The sequence below is a fragment of the Bos javanicus genome, chromosome 12 (genome assembly GCF_032452875.1).
Source record: "Bos javanicus breed banteng chromosome 12, ARS-OSU_banteng_1.0, whole genome shotgun sequence".
NCBI classification, from domain to species: Eukaryota; Metazoa; Chordata; class Mammalia; order Artiodactyla; family Bovidae; genus Bos; species Bos javanicus.
Genome location: NC_083879.1, coordinates 66184514 through 66203571, shown reverse-complemented (window position 1 = coordinate 66203571; position 19058 = coordinate 66184514). Strand labels below are relative to the sequence as shown.

Here is a 19058-nt window from a genome sequence, read left to right as displayed (position 1 = left end):
AGCTACAGCTATTGTTTTCTGTGCCCTAAGTCAAGAAGATATAAATCTGTATTCATTTAAAAGTTGTACAAATTTTGTTTATATTTAAGTTGGAGAAGGAAATGGCAACCCACTCCAGTACTCTTGCCTGGAAAATCCCATGGACATAGAAGCCTGGTAGACTACAGTCCATGGGATCGCAAAGAGTTGGACATGACTGAGAGACTTCACTTTCTATGATCCATCTATGAATTGATTTTTATGGATGGTCTGATACATACATACATGCACACAAGAATACATGCTCAACTGAACATTTTTAAAACCATTTGCTGACAGTACTTTTACTTACCAATTGGATTGCTTTAGCAACTTTGTTGAACATTAATTGACCTTACTCTTTTGTTTCAGTGATCTACTCATCTAATTTAATGCCAATTCCATATGTATGGTATACTATAGCTCTAATTTAAATATCGATGTAAGATAGTGAAAAGCCATGCAATCCTAAGCATTGTTTTCAATATTTTTGGTTACTCTATGTCCTTTATATGTTCATATAGATTTTTAAATCAATTTGTCTTTTCCATAAAACAGACTGTTGAAATTTTGATTTGTATTGCACAGAATCCTGACATTAATTTGGCAGAGCATTGACATCTTAACAACATTGTTAAAATCTATAGACATGGTATTTTTTTCCAGTTATTTAGATATATTTTACGGGTTATAGAATTCTTATTAGCAGGTATGATTTTTTTAAATATTTTAAAAATATAATTTCATTGTCTTTTTCTTATACTGTTTCTGAAAAAAAATTCTTGTTATCTAGTTCCTTTCAAAATTGTTTATTCCTGTTTAGTTTTTGAACAGTTTGCTCTGATACCTTTAGGTCATTAAATATTCTTTATATCATGCTTTGAGAGTGCTGATCTAATTTATTCCTGAATTTATTTGATTTCACCAAATTCAGAAATCCCTATATGTTATTTATTCAAATAAATTTTTTGCTCCATATTTTTTCCTGTTTTTCTGCATTTCCAATTATATGTTTGGCAAACTGTGTCTCACATGTTTCTGAGTTTTGGTGGTTTTTTTTTTTTTTTTTCCTTTAATCATTCTCTTTCCTTAGGTAAAGACAATTGCTATTGATTTAAATTCAAATTTACTTACTCCTTCCAATCTCTCTCCAATAGTGTTAAAATCATCCTAGAAAATGCTTAATTTTAGATATTTTATTTTGAATTCTACAGTTTCCATTTTGTGTTTTTGATACATAGATAGTTAGGAAGATATTATTTCATATCTGTTTTCTCAATAGAAACATATTTTCCTTTAGGTCCTTGGGCATATTTAATGTGGCTACTTCAGGGTCTTACACACTAACTGTAACGTGTGTACATCTCAAGTCTATGAGTTCTTTAATACAACCTGTCTTTTGTTTTGACTCTAAGTCCAATTTCTCATTTTCCTTGCCCTATATGTCATTTTTAAAACTAAAATTTGTGGATATATTATAAACTTAGATTATATTGTTTTCCTCTAAAGAACATTTTTAGGTATGGCCAGCAGTTATTCTCAGGACTGACTCCAAGCACTGTCTCCCATACCACAGACAACAGCTAAGCTTCACTCAGTTCTAGCTTTCGAGCTGTTTGTTGTGCTAGGAAATCTGGAGTAACCCTCATCAAGTACAGTTCAGGGATTAGTCAAACATTTAAGGAGATTTCATATGTGGATTTGAGGTTTATTTCCTCTGTGGTTTCCTCCCTTACTGGCTTGACCTCTTACTTTCAGACCTCTCTTGTACTTTCAAACCTCAATATCTGAGTCTTCAGTCTTGGATTTGGCTTGAGTTCTAGCCATCTGGTGTCATGTGAGCTGGGAGTGTCCTCTGACAGAAAGCCTCATAAGTATAAATGTCACCCAGCACAATTATCTTCCTTTAAGGGTCAAATCCCCACAAGCCTCTCAGCTTTCCTTTCATTATTTTCCTATGCCTGTTTTTATATTTTTCTAAGTTTATAATCTTTAGTTCCAGCTTTGCTGCTATTCCTGGAATTGTAACCAAGTCATTCCTTTTTTTATATGTCATTATAAGGTATTATGATTCAAATATTTTCAGTCTATAAAAACTGCCTGTTCTTTTTCTTACTCTGCCAGGAATAGTGTTATGACTGAAGCGACTTAGCTTCACTGTAGCTTCACAGCAGCTACACTATACATACACATACACCTTGACACCATGCACAAGTATATAACTTTATTTAATCCTGAAAATAACATTGGGGATAAGCACATGTATCCCATTTACATTGCAGAAAGCAATACTGAGAGATATTGCTGCTTAGGCAAGTTCAAAAAGTTCAGTACAGTAAAGTCAATCACAGTCATATCACATTCTATTACTATTCATTCTCCACCCCCGTTTCAAGAATATACATCTGAAATCTATAATCTGAAAATGTTAACACCTTGATGAGTACCAATTGAACAGTATAACTTGGTGGTTAAGGTCATAGGCTTGAGAATCAGAAAAACTTGGTTTTTAATCCTGCCTTATCACCTACTATCTTTCACTTCACTATCACCTACTATCTTTAGGTAATGAAAAAAATCAATGAAAGGAAAATGATATTAATAACATAAAACTGCTGTGAGGATTAACTGTGATATATCATGTGGACTAGCTAATGATATAACTATCAGAGTTTTATTCTAAGATACCAAGAATTTAATCTTGCAAAAGAATTTTTAAAAAACTGTCTTGTGATATATGTATATCAGACTTGATCTATCACAGCTGGATAAGTAATCCCTATAAAATACAAAATGAGAAGAAAGGGAATGAAAATTTACTGGAACTGTACTATATGCCTAACACCAAGATAGAAATTTTTAAATATATTATTATATTTTATTTTCACAGCACACTATAAAGTAAATATGACTTTACTTTTCACAAATAAAAAGATTTAAAACTTAGAAAACTTAAAGTAATTTATCCATCAACATAAACCGTTATCTCAGATACTATTAGAGCCTTAGTCTGCCTAACACATTTCACTTCCCCATGTTACAAATCTGAACTATAGTGAGTGCTGTGAGTGAGTGGTGAGTACCGACTCTTATGAAAATGAAAATAATTAAAACGTAGTCTGTTCTTTAAACGCATTCTGAACTTCCTTTCCTCAGTCTCTCTCCTACTTCCTTCAACTAACTGTCCTAATTTTCTTTCTTCAAAATTTCATGCCAATGTAATTCAACTATAACTTGATCCTGCTATATTTCTCTGTATTGATTTATTTCAGTCTTATTGGATTGGTGCCAAAATGTAGTTTTATGTTCTTCAAAAACCTTTTACATAGCACATAATCACTTATTATACTGTTTTAGGTGTTGAGAAAGTGAATTAGACTTATACAGTCTTATTCGTTTTCTCTAAAGATTTTAACTACATTGATTTTATTAACTCTCATATGATCACTTACTATTTTACCCAGCTAATGCATTCTGTCCTAGCCCATGTTTCCAACAGTTCTGAAGAATGGTCTCAATTAGAACACTGCAGAAGGGCCACCATATTGATACTTAAAAGTGGTTCAGCCATTAGAAAAATGGTCTTAAGAATAGGAGAATAAATGTCAGATAGTATATGTAAGATTGTAAACATTAGTTCTGGAGATACTGAAAGGACTGATTCAACAGAAATGAAATAGCAATAAAGGGAGTGGAGACACAGTTACACATAATGATAATAGATGAAGGGTGATTATGACACTGGATTCTACTCAGCACTCATTCTTTTTATACTAAAAATGGTTTTACTCAATTTATGACACTTTGTACAGCTTAAGTAGTAATTTTTAAGAGATTAAATAAAAGATTAGGAAGCAAAATGAACCATCCATCTCAACTTGCAGAAAGTAAAAAAAGATACAAAGAAGATTACATCACAGATCAGAAATGAGAAGAAATGAATCTGATTCTCAGCTTTGCCTCTAACATTTAAGGATATTACTTAACAATTATTTTACCAAGAGGATCATCTGTTTTTTACACTCTTTTTAAAAATTGTTCCCTAATTTAGGATTGGTTATCACAAAACATATTTGTGAAGCATCAAACAAAAAGGACATATTTTTTTAATGAGTTTTACATGCAGCCAAAGGCTGTGACGAGAGCCCCTCTCTAATCTTTGTTATCTCTGCACGATAGTCGTTTCCGTGTACTGGCAGTTTAGCAGACTGCAGCACACCATACGAAGTTTGTGACAAGATGCAGAAAGAGAGTTGGGTGATAGAAAACATTTCCTTAGCTCTCACTTTTTCATAACTCAGTGACTTATAACTTGTGTTAAGTGCTGCTTCAACTAACACATAGTTTGTTGTTTTGTTATATTTTTTTTTCTTATTTTTCTACCATTATCTCCTTAAAATACTGACTCCAATCTCTACATTGGTTTGGTAGATGTCAGAAACTAATATTAAGGAAATTTTATTCTTGTTTAAATAACTAACTATGATGTTTGTAAGTGCTAGGAATTCTAAGAAAACCTAACAAACATAGGAGAATATATGAAGCTGGAAAAGATCTCTGATTGAATCTATGTATCCTAACATGAAGTTTCTAAAACTTGTTATAAAGAAAGAGGTCCACCTAGTCTTAGGGTGAGAATCAGGTAATTCTGATAAAAGTGGGTGTGGGAACATTAAGGGCTTGAGGTACTTGTGATTATCATTTTCATTCCCCTTAACAATATTTTTTTCTCTTTTACGTGATCACCATTTAACAGGAATATATTGTGATAGTTCAGAGCATCAGTATTTGAAGTGAATGCCTGAGATCAACTGTCTGGTATTCCTTAGCACTTGCATGGCCTTTGGCAAGTTTCCCGAGATCTCTGTTCCTCAGTTCAAGTGCTATCAAGATAGTCAAATGCTGTCTTAAAGGGCTGCTCCAAGGAATAAATGAGATAATATATGTAATGGCTAGAACAGGGCTGGGATAGTATCAATTACTCGATATATTTGTTACTAGGTAGACTTTCTCTGTGGAGAAGGAAATGGCAACCCACTCCAGTGTTCTTGCCTGGAGAATCCCAGGGACAGGGCAGCCCGGTGGGCTGCCGTCTATGGGGTCGCACAGAGTCGGACACAACTGAAGTGACTTAGCAGCAGCAGCAGCAGCAGCAGACTTTCTCTGAAGATTGGGAAAATTAACAATGAGTGAGAAAAATACTGTTTATACTATAACCCCTACTTCTACTGTCTTTTTGTATCTTCTTCTCAAACAAATCCAACAAGCCCTAGTTCAAATCTATCACTTACAACAAGTTTATCACTTTTCTGACTTCTAAAATATTTATTATACCATCTGTTTTAGAAAGAGGTCACACACTACTTTATGCCATGTTAAAAATATTTTATGTAGGTATCATTTGTCTCCAATACATTTTTAACATTCTTATGAGGAAAAGTTTCTTATATTGGTTTTGTACTTTTAGACTTTCTTGGGAAAAAAATTAATTCTCTGCTGGATCTCTGTCCACACTTCTGAGTATAACCGAATTGCTAGAACACGGACTGGGATTTCATAAATGTCTTTCTCAAACCACAAATGAAGAGTGAGTGTATAGTCTCCAGACATACTAACATTAGAAGTCACTCATGTCACAGTCAACCACAAGGCATCGGTCATAACTTCAACTACTTTACAGCACCTGAATCCCTGATTCATTTATCAATAAAAGATGGACAGAGAGTGAAACTTAGATGTCAATGAATTTCAACTGACTTTTTATTTTTGGAGGAGTTGGGGAGGATGAAATTTAATTTGCTTCACTTTCTTCTGAAATCATGCATATAGAAAAGAGACAAGTTGTGAATGAGATGAGAAGTAAAATATTAAACATCATACTTGAATACACTATATGGATATTGCTAGGGAGGCAAATTATATAAACTTTAGAATTACAAGATAGTATTAAAAGCCCACATAAAATCTCTTTTTGTTTACTAGGAAAAAATAGAGAACTTCACAACTAAAGAAAAATATTTCCTAATGAGAGTATATGATAAATTATATCTTGATTTTTAATTCCAATATTTTTTGCATATTTAAAAACTTAAGACCAGTTCCCACTAGTAAGCCACAAAGGCAAAAATCTCATAAACATATTAACAAATTGATTTCAGTAGAGTACATATGTAATGTCTAAGTTGAATTTAGTCTAAGAATGGAGATTAGTTAGTATTAATTAGTATAGTTAATCATATTGATAGACTAGAAGAAATCATATGGTCATAATAATACATTAAGAAAATCCATTTGATAAAATTCAATATTCATCCATTACAAAAATTCTTAGCAAACTAAGCAAAGAAGAGAACTTTATTTGACATTAGATATGCAAAATCTATAGAAAATTTCACATTCATGGATGAATAACTATAACTAGCATATTGATTTTGGAATCAAGACAAGAAGAATCATTACTTCCACTTATTATTTAAAATTATAGGAAGTTCTAGAAAATTCAGCAAAGTAAGAAAAATAAATAAAATGCATAAGGATTGGAAAGGAAGGGGAAAAATGACCGTTTCACTGGTAATACCATTATACACAAAAAAACTTACAGGTATATTTGTAGAATTAATTAAGGAGTTCTACCAGGTTGCTAGATAGAAAACTGGCATGATAATAAATTACATTTATACTTAGCAGCAACAGTAAGGAAAATAAAATTTTAAAACATTATAATAACATCACTTAATATCAATTTTAAGACGTCATCCAAGAAAATTATAAATTTTACTGAGAAACATTAAAGATACTAAAAAGAGTTAATCAACCAAGATATATACCATATTCATCACTTTAAAGTTGAAATATGTGAATGCGATGTAAGTATACTCAAAATCCCCATAAATTTGGTAGACTTTGACAAGCTGATTTTAAAATACATATGGAATTTCAAGTATCCAAACACTCGAAGAAGAACAAGGTTCAATAAGACATATACAGACTTCTTATAAAGATCTACTAATTAGCACACTATGGTATTCACAAGAGGACAGACACTTGGACCAAGGAAACAAGATATAAAGCTCAGAAACAGACCATTCATTTATGGATATCTGATAAATGAGATATTTAGTACTACAGGGTAGTGGAGAAAAACAGACTATGCAGAAAATTGTTTGGAGCCCAAGTGAAAATCCATTGAAACAAAAAATAAAATAAATGGAACTTACATGGCCCTGGGTATAAAATTCATGTCAAGGTGCACCTTTATGTGAAATACATATCCATAATATTTTGAGAAAAAAATTTTTGAGAGTAATACCTTTATTTCCCCAGGGTAAGGACTAATTTCTAAATCACAAAGCACTAATCATAAAGTAAATGACAGATAAATTCTACTGTACAAAAATCATGAATACCTATGCATCAAAATTCACCACTAAGACAGTGAAAATGAAAATCACAGTATGGGAGATTTGTTAAATATAATTAAAGAAGGACCAGAAAAAACAAACAACAAAAACAACCATAAAAACTCCTACAAGTATTAAGAAAATGACAAGACAACCTAGATGAAAAGTGGGCACTTCACAGAGAGGGAATACAAATAACCAGAAGCCATTAGTAATGAGGGAAATGTTAATTAAAGCAAGCAAGAGTCCACTATAAACTGACTGCACAGAACTTTTAAAGTCTGACAATACAAATGTTAGTGAGGGTGTGGACAACAAGAAGTCTCATTGCATAGGGTGAGAGGATAAATCGGGACAACCATACTAAAATGTCACATGGAATTATCTAGTAAATTTGAGAGTATGGAAAACTTATGATCCAGCAGTTTCACTCCTCTGAATACATTACAGAGATACATGTGCTTATGCGACAGTATATATCATGCTCAGTGGCTAACTCATGTCTGAATCTTTTGCACCCTGTGGCCTGTAACTCGCCAAGCTCCTCTGTCCATGGGATTTCCCAGGCAAGAATACGGGAGTGGGTTGCCATGTCCCCCTTCAGGGGATCTTCAAAACCCAGGGATGAACCCAGGCTGCCTGCATTAGTTGGTGGATACTTACCACTGGCTTTCCAGGTGGCACCAGTGGTAAAGAACCCACCCGCCAATGCATTAGACGTAAAAGAAGTGGAAGCGGAAGTGAAAGTCGCTCAGTCATGTCTGACTCTTTGCGACCCCATGGACTGGAATTCTCCAAGCCAGAATACTGGAGTGGGTAGACATTCCCTTCTCCAGCAGATCTTCCCAACCCAGGGATCAAACTCAAGTCTCTCACATTGCAGGCGGATTCTTTACCAGCTGAACCACCAGGGAAGCCCAGATGTAAGAGAGGTGGGGTCAATCCCTAGGTTAGGTAGATCCCTGGAGGAGGGCACGGCAATCTGCTCCAGTATTCTTGCCTGGAGAATCCCATGGACAGAAAAGCCTGGTGGACTACTTTCCACAGGGTCGCAAAGAGTCGAACAAGACTAAAGGGACAGCCCAGTACTTTACCACTTAGCCACCAGGGAAGCCCCAACAGTATATACATAAGACATATATTAATATATACAAAGACAGCATTGCTCTTAATAGTCCTGATGTGGAAACACCCAAATGTCTATGAGCAGAAGAGATGAAAAAACTGTGTTACAGTTATAAAATATTCACAATTAAAGTGATAAACTGCAGCTGTATATATTAAAATAGATTGAACTTACAAACATAATTTGGAGCATCAGATGTCAGAACACACACCGAAAAATACACAGCGTATGATACTGTTCAAAAACAGACAAAACTTTGTTATTTGCATATATAGATGAAAATATATTTATTTTAAAATGCAAGGGAATGATTCTCGGTAAAGTCAAGAATATTAGATACAGCTGGGAAAATGGAGAGGGTTTGTAATCTGGCAAGAGGCCCATGTTTCTTGAAAAAGGTGTTTCTACAATACTAGCAAAATTCTACATCTGATTTGATGGTGTTTACATGAAGTTTACTTCATATGAACTCATTATACTGCACATATATGTTTCATGCTATGTGTCATATTTAAGGACATATACAAATAATTCTCTTTATATAATTGTAGCTATGATCGCATTTATGTAAATTTATGTAAAATTATTAGGATAATTTTAACAGCATCAATATATAAATATCATTATTCAAAATAAATAGAAAGATTGACTGTAGCTGCTATGTGTATCAATGAAATCTGAAGCAATATTTGTCCCACCATAATTTATTGAAAGTGAATATGGCCCAGAATTTGGGCTATACAGGCCCACTAGATGTACTAGGACACAACAGTGAACAAATAAAAAATTTACAGATCTCAGGAAAAAGCAATATGTGCCTTGTCTTCAAATCTTGTTCCAACAACTGCTATTTAGAATAAAAAATAATTTCCTTATGTCATACATCAATTGTGGTTGGTAACACTGTTCCCCAGATACTAATTTCTACTATAAGACTGCACAACTTATTCCAGTAGCATACCCCAATAATTCAGTTACTCAAACACTCTTTCAGTTGAAATTTCTCTTAATGATTCATAAGCCACAGAAGTAGAAGTAAAAAATGAAATATTAGTACTCTCGCTAGGATTATCAACACATAAATTCAATCACATATCTGTTAAAAAAAAATAAGTAAACTACTTACATAATCCAGAAAGGAAACTAATCAAAAGAAAATTTTGAAAAATATATTCATACGAAGTTCTTTATCACATAAAGTATAGGAAATAGAAAAAATAGGGTAGCTACAGAATTTTATTTTGTGTAGCCTAGAGCTGACACTGATTACTGTAAGTTCAATTACTTGTGGTCCTCTTTAGTTTAATTAAATGTTTCCAAAAAATATAAGTTAAAGCCTTCCATCTGGACCTTTATCAATCTCTTTTCTCCTCTAAAATACTTTTTAAAAAATGAACACAATTACTATAGAATCTGCCAGGTTGTATTTGATTTTTCACTGTTTTTCTTTTTTTCAAAAAAAAATTAATATCATCGTCCTACACATCATTTTCCTATTCCAAAAACTGGCATTGTGGTTTCCTAAGCTGCTGCTGCAGCTGCTGCTGCTAAGTCACTCCAGTCGTGTCCGACTCTGTGCGACCCCAGAGATGGCAGCCAACCAGGCTCCCGCGTCCTGACACTAAACAGGTTGTTCTAGCAAAGAACTCACATACTTCATTGTGATTTTATTCCATCTGGTGCAATGGTGCCATCTACAGGCGTGACTGTGCATTTTCATCTGTATGCCTAAAGATACAACAATGTATCTAGTGAGGCTATTAAATATTAACATTTTGAGATAAGTTACCAGACAAAAGGGAATAGGTTTAATGTGGACCTTCCTTAAAAATGCTTAAAATCAAGATAAAATTCAAAATCAGCACACGTAGAATAATTTGAACTGAATTAATTCCTAAATTGTGTGAGTTGATTTTTCAAAACAACAAATTTTACACCAGTGACATAGGAGAAAAAAAAACAGAGGTAAGTGCTGAGTACTCTTACTTCATCTTTTCTCTTCTTGCCACACCTCCTCTCCTTGTGAGGCAAGTATTAACTGAGCCACATTCAAACTAGTTTCCTCAGGCCACACTGTTGACGTGTGTGGTAGGGAAAGGATTCAGATCTGTGATCTCTGACCTCAAGGCTAACCTTCTTTCCTTTCTACCACAGTCATAAGTCTCAGGGGAAATCCTCCCACAGCTTCAAATAATGGTGAGAGGGTCTGGCACCCCCGCTTTTCTAAGATAGCTCACAAAAAGTGTCTTCTGTGTAGCTTTAAAATACGCATTATTACCCACCAACTGCTGGGCTCGCCGCACCGGATGTTTTTCTTGCAAAGATACACTATAAATAAAAATTGTAATAAAGTACGATCCAGGAAACAGCTGGTTCCTGGGATGAAGGCAAACAAATGACTAAGCAGTTAATTATATACCCCTTGATTTCAACGCTGGGTGAATTCACCCTTTCTAGAGAGAATAGGAACATTCAATGAGTAACCCCAACTGACAGTATCTTTTCATGCCTGAAACTAAACTAAACTAAATACTTTTCATACTCCTCCAACCCATGCTGTCTAGTCACAGCTTCCCTATCATGGGAAGGAAGAAATATCTTGAAAGGAAACATAATTCCCTACGATTCTCCCATCATTCATCAAGGCTTTCCTTGCATATGCATGCATTCAGTCAACAAATACTTCCCAGTACAACCTTTTGCCATAGGCAGAGGACACATAAGTTTGAACAAAACAGTCCTTACCCACAAAGAACTTACAGTAGTAGAAGGGTTAAGCGTGGGAGACAGTACAGTCAGACATAAATAAATTACACATTGTAAGTTATCATTAAATATTTATTAAATAAAGTCCTTTCTGGTTAAGAAAGGGGCTTCCCTCGTGGCTCAGACAACCAAGACTGCCTGCAGTATAGGAGACCCAGGTTCAATCCCTGGGTCGGGAAGTTCCCCTGAAGGGAATGGCAATCCACTCCAGTATACCTGCTTGGAATATTCCATGGACAAAGGAGCCTGTGGGCTAGAGTCCATGGGGTCACAAAGAGTCAGACATGACTGAATGACTAACACTTTGTACACTTTTCTGGCTAACTTAGCCCTTATTGACCCTTTGCTCTGATCTGCCTGATGTCCAGAGCGCTTACACTGTGTAACACTGTCTGGCCAGGTAGGCTTCTGGAGGGAATGGGCAGTGGTTTATCCACCTTTGCTATCCTGATATAATCTGGGAAGGACCTGACCCAACAACTACTTCACTAAATGCTGGTTGCAATAGAAGAAGTAAGAGGGAGGGGTCAGATGAGAGAAGAAGGAAGAAGTCTAGGAAGTGAAAGAACAAAAGAAGGAGAAGAAAGGGGGCATCTCATTTGAACTATTCTTTGCTTTAGGAAAAAGAAAGGATTTCTCACTTGTGAAAAAATAACAATAATAATAATCTTTTCTACCTCAGTGGAACCTGAGTAGAAAACCAGAAATCGCGGCAGAGGTAAGTGAGAACTCTGGTCCCCCTGCAAGGAGTGGGAGAGCTGCTGAAGGCAGAGTCCTGTGGGAACAACAGCAGGAGGGCGCTTCACATCCTGCCTCCATATTTTCATTACCACGGGTCCCAGGATTTAGGTGCCTTTGGTCAGCACACGGCCTGTGATTCCTTGTATATCTTTTTTTTTTTTTTCCTTTGGTGGAAAGGATACTATAAAAATGGGAGTATTAGAAGAATTCAAGGAAAGAAAGGGACACAGGAGAATAAGGAGTCACGTTGCTTGTTCTCACTGATCCACCAAGAGCAATGCAAGCTCTGGGCTGTTGTGGTTTCTCTCTTGAATGGGTGGCCTCTCTAGTTATTCTATTACACACTCATTTCTGCTGGTCTTTTTAAACTAGTGTTGAAGACAATTAGGATAATAAGGATGCAAGTCATGTCTACGATGTTCTTGAAATCTTCCAGATGCTGACATGGAAAGCAGCAGACCCCAGGTGTTTGCCATCCTCACATATCGTGGCATTCTGTCAACAGATAAAGTGACAGCAGGACACCAGCTATTAAAAACAATTGCATCCCAACAAGAACTTGAGAACAAATTCCAATATTACATTTGTAAAATACTGACTATGATGTCAGACTCCTTGTCCCATATACTCTGTTGAAACTGAATTTTCAAAGTCTGTAAGTGGGAGATTAGTAGATACAGATATGGATCTATATATACAGAGACATAAAGAGAAACATATAAATACAGTCATGTATGTGATAGAATGTCAAAAACACGCTAGGTATCCATGAAAGCTATATTAAACCTTTCAGCTAAGGTTTCAAAACCTAATTTAAAATTGATAGGATTTAACTCTGGGCAGGAGCAGGTATTTTAAATGCTAAATTAACTGAGTATCAAAAAATGCACTACTTGTTTCTAAATGAATCTTGATTCCTAAATTAATTAGGTTATTTCTAATCCAAAATGTCTTACTTTCACACGAGGAGGAGTTACTGGAAGAAATTGAATAGGATCCGTGCCTGGCACCTTTTCTAAATGCCCTGCTTTGTATCCAAGACTTGGCAAACCTCATCTGCCCCTTCCTCCCCACTCTACCATCCCAGAGATGAAAAACACGTGTGAGGACCCTTCTGATCCTGACCCTATGTGCTCCTGGATCACCCAGGACTAACCATCTTGCACCAACCACCTACTAAAGAATACGATGCTGTTCTGTGAAAGCTTTGTACTTCAGTGAGGTCTGAAAGTTCTCGCTGTCACACTAAACAAGAGTTTGAGACTTGGCAGCCCAATGTGCGGTCGCCTCTGTACCACAGCAGCCAAAATCTTGGCAGTCAGTCAAAAGCTAATGAAAATTTCAAAGGTACAAAGCTCTTCTCACAGCGCTGGAGAAGCGAGAGAGCTTTCAGCAGGATCATAACAGGTGCATCAAAGTAATCCAAAAGGGAAAAAAAAAAAAAAAAAGTGGCTTCTTGGACCAAGCAAAAAAAAATTTTTAAACTGTAAAAATTAACATATACACATAAACCCTGTTTTATATATGTCAAAAAACTCCTTTCAATATTCGGCATGTAATTGTAAGATAATCAAAACAGATCTGCCTGAACTTTAAGAAGTCATAAGTATCAGATTTTTTTTCAGAATTAAAGAACAAATGCACATGTCTATAGCTTGAAATGCCTCACTTTGGAATTTATGCTTGAAATCACAGAAATGTAGCAGCTATACAACACTTTGGTCTTAAACTGCACAAAGTGTAATTTTAAGAAGCAAAACGTATGTGAGAAACAAGGATTGTGGACTTTATTTAAGCTCTGTATTTCCTGACAGCAATCCAAAGAGGTCAAGATATTTTATACCAATATGCTCTTGGCAACTGGGAAGAACTAATACAAGCAAGAGTTCTCTGATTTTCCAACTCCTGTTTCTCCATTTCTGCTACTGGAGTTTACGTTATTCTAAAAATTAAGTCAGTGGTGGTACAGGACTAACAAAAATCAAGAAAGCCATTCTCTCTCTGCTGGTGGATAGGATAGGAATGCTGAAACAGAGCAATAAGGAAGTACAGAAGAGGAACTCAAACCACATGGCAACCTGTGGGATACTGGACAATATACCAAACAAAAATGGAAGAAATGCAAGATTAGAACATGACAAATCAGAACTTAACGTTGATTCTCAGCCTCTATTTCCCCACTTGGAAAACATAAGGATACTTGTGTGCAACTCTGTGACCCCATGGACTGTAGCCTGCCAGGCTCCCCTGTCCGTGGGATTCTCCAGGCCAGAATACTGGAGTGGGTAGCCTTTCCCTTCTCCAGGGGATTTTCCCAACCCAGGGATCAAACCCAGATCTCCGCCACTGCAGGCAGATTCTTTACCAGCTGAGCCGCAAGGGAAGCCCAATAAACTCTAAAGCAACAGCATTTTTATACTGACAACTTGGACTTCTCCGAGCGTTATTTGGAGCCTATGCTAGTCCATTTCATCTCACGTAGAACGTTCACAGCGTTTTCTTCATTGAAAGTACAGATCTTTTCAATTCAACACATAAAGCCAGCTTTTAGGTGCTGCGCTTCTGCCTTATTCAGTCTGTCTGCTCCGTTCTGTTTCACTAGACTCAGCAGACCGCCTGGGAGCTTCGGCTCTGGCTCATTACACAGCAGCTCCACACCGTGGCTACGCTGAGAAAACGCCTGAGAGTGAAAGCAGTTGTGTGTACTTAGACTTTTGCTGTGATGCAGTAACATCACTGAGGAAAGAACATGTTAGCAACGTATGACTGTCTTCTATATATGGCTTCGAGTGCACAGAACAACATTGGACGCTTCTATTTAGAGCAGAATTATTTAACACAGTCTTTATTTCAGTGGATCGTAATAATGATTTTGTTTTGACCACAGCAGCATTTTATTCAAGGCAATTTGTACCAGAGACATAAATGACCGACAATCACTACAAGAAGCAATTTCTCAAAAAATACTTTAAATATAAAGTTGCTTTGTATTTATGATATTAGGTTATAAAACTAAATTAGATAGTAAGTGCATGAATTTTGTAACCACATAGTTATGGAATTTATAGAAATAACACTGGCTTTGTGGTCAGATTTGGGTTCAAGTCTAGTCTAAGCTTAGCCATTGACTGGCTCCGATAGGCAGGTAAAAGTACAATCCAGAAACAAGGGAAATGAAATGACTAGTTCTGCGACCACTTAGGAATCAAAGGTAAAAGAAAAAAGAAGCAGCAGCAGTAGAAACAAAATTGCTGGTACTTCTTGAATTATTTCCCAAAGTATAATGCTGCTTTATTAATTAATATTTGATTGAAGGCGTTCTCAGTCATTTACCTAAAACAGAAATCCTCTCATTGCAATGCATCTTCTATACATATGTGTGTGTGTGTGTCCATTTCCTTTATTGACAAGTTTGTGTTACTTATTAATTTATTATGTAACCTTCTCTTTTCACTTTGGATAAAAAGTATAGGATTTGAAAAGGAGATTTAGGGTTGTCGTAAATCTGTTCAGATAATGTCTATGTGTATTTATATTATGTCAAAAAAGCAAAAATATTTCTTCTCAAACTTAGTGGCCAAATCTTGGATGCTTTTTGAAAATGAAGATAACTGGGTCAATTTTCAATGACTATGAATAATTAGGTTTTAGAGGAGGATCTAGAAGTTTGTATTCTTAAACTCTAGGTATATCTGATATTAGTTGGTCTCCAAGCAGGCTTGGAGAAGCACTGACTTATTAGCAAAAATATACTTCGCTTTGAACACTTGAAAAACATGCATTGAATTTATTGAAACTCTACTATAAATATTCCCACAAAAACATTGCAAATATAAGCTTTGATGTAATGTAAAATTCTGATCATTGGTAATGCTGATAATATTGCTAAGTTAATTAGTTCATTTGCTTGGTTTCTTTCTCCCCATGTGTGCATGCTCAGTCCCTTCAGTCTTGTCTGACTCTTTGTGACCCTATGGACTATAGCCCACCAGGCTCCTTTTGTCCATGGGATTTTCCAGGCAAGAATACTGGAGTAGGTTGCCATGCTCTCCTCCAGGGGATTTTCCTGATCCAAAAACTGAACCCGCATGTCCTGTGTTTCAGGCAGATTCTTTACCCACTGAGCCACCTGAGAAGCCCTTCTTTCTCCCCACTTCCTACCAAACTGTGTATATATACCAACTTTAAAAAAAAATTATATTTCCATCCCCCATTCCCACTAAATAATATATGTAAAGCTCCTAGATAATTTTTAGTTAAAATTTCTATGGGATTTTCTTGTGCTCAATGGAAATCAGGCATTTAAAAACAAACAAACAAAGGAAGCACTATTTTGGTCTACTTCTAAAATTTACTACTTAGTCTTGGAGAAGTAACTCAGCTTGTCTGAACTTCATTTCCTGTTCTGTAAAAGTGGGAAAATACATCACAGGATTATTTTAAGGAACCCAAAAGTAATTAATGGTAAAGGTCTTTAAAAAAATAAAGAAGTGTTGCAAGACTGTGAGGCATTATCCCCTGTTATGCACTTCCTTGAATCATGCTATTTAAGAATTAATTTTTGGTTATTTTAATGTAGAACTTAAAGATAAAATGAAATTGAACATAGTGAAATTAAATTAAAAATTAAAAACAGAAACTTATTTCTCCTAACATATGGAAAAAACAATTCACTAAAGAGGAAATACACTTGTCAATGACTCATACAAGACAAAATATGCAATTTAAACTTCACTAAGTATTTCTCCATATATTAGTAAAAAGAACCTTAGTCCACTTTTGAAGAACAAAATTTTAATGAATTCTCATCTTCAGTTGCAAAGCTGAACAAAACTATGGTACTTAATACAAGAAGAAGATTCCTGGAAACCCTCTGCCACCTAGTATACAAAAGTCATCCTCGGGATCCTTACTCTAATTGGTCTACATGCTTGTAACTGGTCTTCAGAGAATTATCTTTGAGTGTGTCCAGGTCAGATTTGAAGTTATAATTTGGAGTGGGAATAATATACATACTGCATTTTCTAAAGAGCATCCAGCCTGAGAATCAATATAGCATTTCATTTTCATTTTAGCAGCACTGTAAATTAAAGTCCCATTTATAAGTGTTTTAATATAGCTCTAAGGGACTCTTGGGCACGTTTTAGTCTTTCATTAATATACGCCTCTTGTGTGTTGCAAGATACATGTGAACTGAATAAGTCCCTTCGACCGTTCAAAGTGCTAATTAATGATCCAATAAAGCAAAGCCTAGGGTATCTTAATGGCAGCAAAATACAACTCTTTAATTTGGAAAATAAAATATTAAATTATCCCTTCCATTAGCTCTTAAGCAAATGCATAAACTAAGTATCAAGGCATTAAAGGAAATCACAAAGATTCTTTAACCATATATTTACATGTAGAATATTTCCCTGCTGTCCATTTTCAGCCTTAGAGTTAAATACTGTCAGCTCAGATTTGCATGTGGGTGGAGGGTAGACCACGAGGGTGGGCAGGAAGGAGTTTGTAAAGTTGTACTATTAAAATATTTTTGAAAGTAAAGAGGCAACCATATCACATCCTTTCTCATGGCCCTACTAATTTTTGAGCCACCCACTTTTCTGACAGTTTGCCAAAGGCAGAAGAGAGAGAAAAAGAGAGTGAAGGCTATGCTTTGCCATGTGGTTCAGAGAAGTAATGATTCCGCCAAATGCTAAAAAGTCCACAGTGAAACAGTTCAGCACACTGCTCTTCCTCTTTGCTCATTCCATGACCTTCCATCCAGGAGAGGAAGCAGGTAGAGCCCTCATTTCAATGTGGCCTGCAGGGTCCTGTACTGAGATCCCATTTCCTTTCCTTTAGCTGCCTCAGCCTGAATCAAAGTTCACACCTGTACATCTCCAGAAAAAATTTAATCTAATTGGCAGGTCTTTCTTGTGCTTCTGCCCTCTTCGGGACTCAAAGTGGGCATAATGACTTGTTATGCTAATGGGCTATACAATTATCAAATGGTTCTTTGAGATCATTTTCGCACATCAAAAGCTATTAATATGAGCAAGAATTATCAGGCAAAGTCCAAATAAGAAAAAGAATGATTTATCTCTCTTTGTTTTAAATTCAAGTCTTTTGATGGCTCGCAGTAACTAGTAGCTGACAGTGCATCAGCTAAATAAAACATTAGCCTTAAGCAAGAGATGTCAAGAAGTTCTTCCAAATTACTTGTCATGATAGGTGGTTGGTGAGCACTGGGATGAAAAATCAATGTCATAACTGCAAAGTGTATGTTGGCACGTGGGCATGGCAATGGGATTCCACGGAGAAAAGATCAGCTTGAGGACAAAAATACCAGTGGCATTATGATTTCATCTTGTAGTGAAAACAGGCAAACATACTATTCAGAGATTAATCGGACCTTAAAACAGTGATTTTTTTAAATGCCGAAATCTATGGTAAGAAGGAACATATATATCACAAGGCAGTGCATAGATATATACATACAACCAAGTGTAGGCGGGTATACATGCAAAACCAAATGAAAAGTCTCACAAAATAACATTTATATTTACTGAACAGTATACTCTGCTTTAGTCTGTTCTTTTTCATTAATAATTAAAAAGTAAAGGTGGTTTTCGGAGAAGGCAATGGCAACCCACTCCAGTACTCTTGCCTGGAAAATTCCCATGGGCAGAGGAGCCTGGTAGGCTGCGGTCCATGGGGTCGCTAAGAGTCGGACACGACTGAGCGACTTCCCTTTCACTTTTCACTTTAATGCATTGGAGAAGGAAATGGCAACCCACTCCAGTACTCTTGCCTGGAGAATCCCAGGGACGGGGGAGCCTGGTGGCCTGCCGTCTATGGGGTCGCACAGAATTGGTAGTTTTAAATTGATTTCATAACCTTCTGAGCGACCACAATTCCACAATTTGAAAAATATTCAGCTATCTCCAATTATTAACTTTTATTGCCAGGATGAATCATCTAGACTAATATCTCAATACTGACAGTACTAAAAAGATGTATCAGAG

At 35.8% G+C, this 19058-nt stretch overlaps 1 protein-coding gene across 9 annotated transcripts in view; it reads right to left on the bottom strand.

Annotated features, from left to right (window-relative positions):
• Positions 1–19058, bottom strand: part of GPC5 (glypican 5) — a 1566851-nt gene that overhangs the window by 1106767 nt on the left and 441026 nt on the right. Inside the window, exon 6 of one of the 9 annotated variants that reach the window (XM_061435210.1) lies at positions 12343–12546. The exons of the other annotated variants lie outside the window; for them this stretch is intronic. Within the exon in view, the coding sequence (XP_061291194.1) occupies positions 12420–12546 (127 nt within the window). The 3' untranslated portion in view covers positions 12343–12419. Of the gene's footprint in view, positions 1–12342; positions 12547–19058 lie in introns of those variants that run through there. 9 annotated transcript variants of the gene reach the window in all.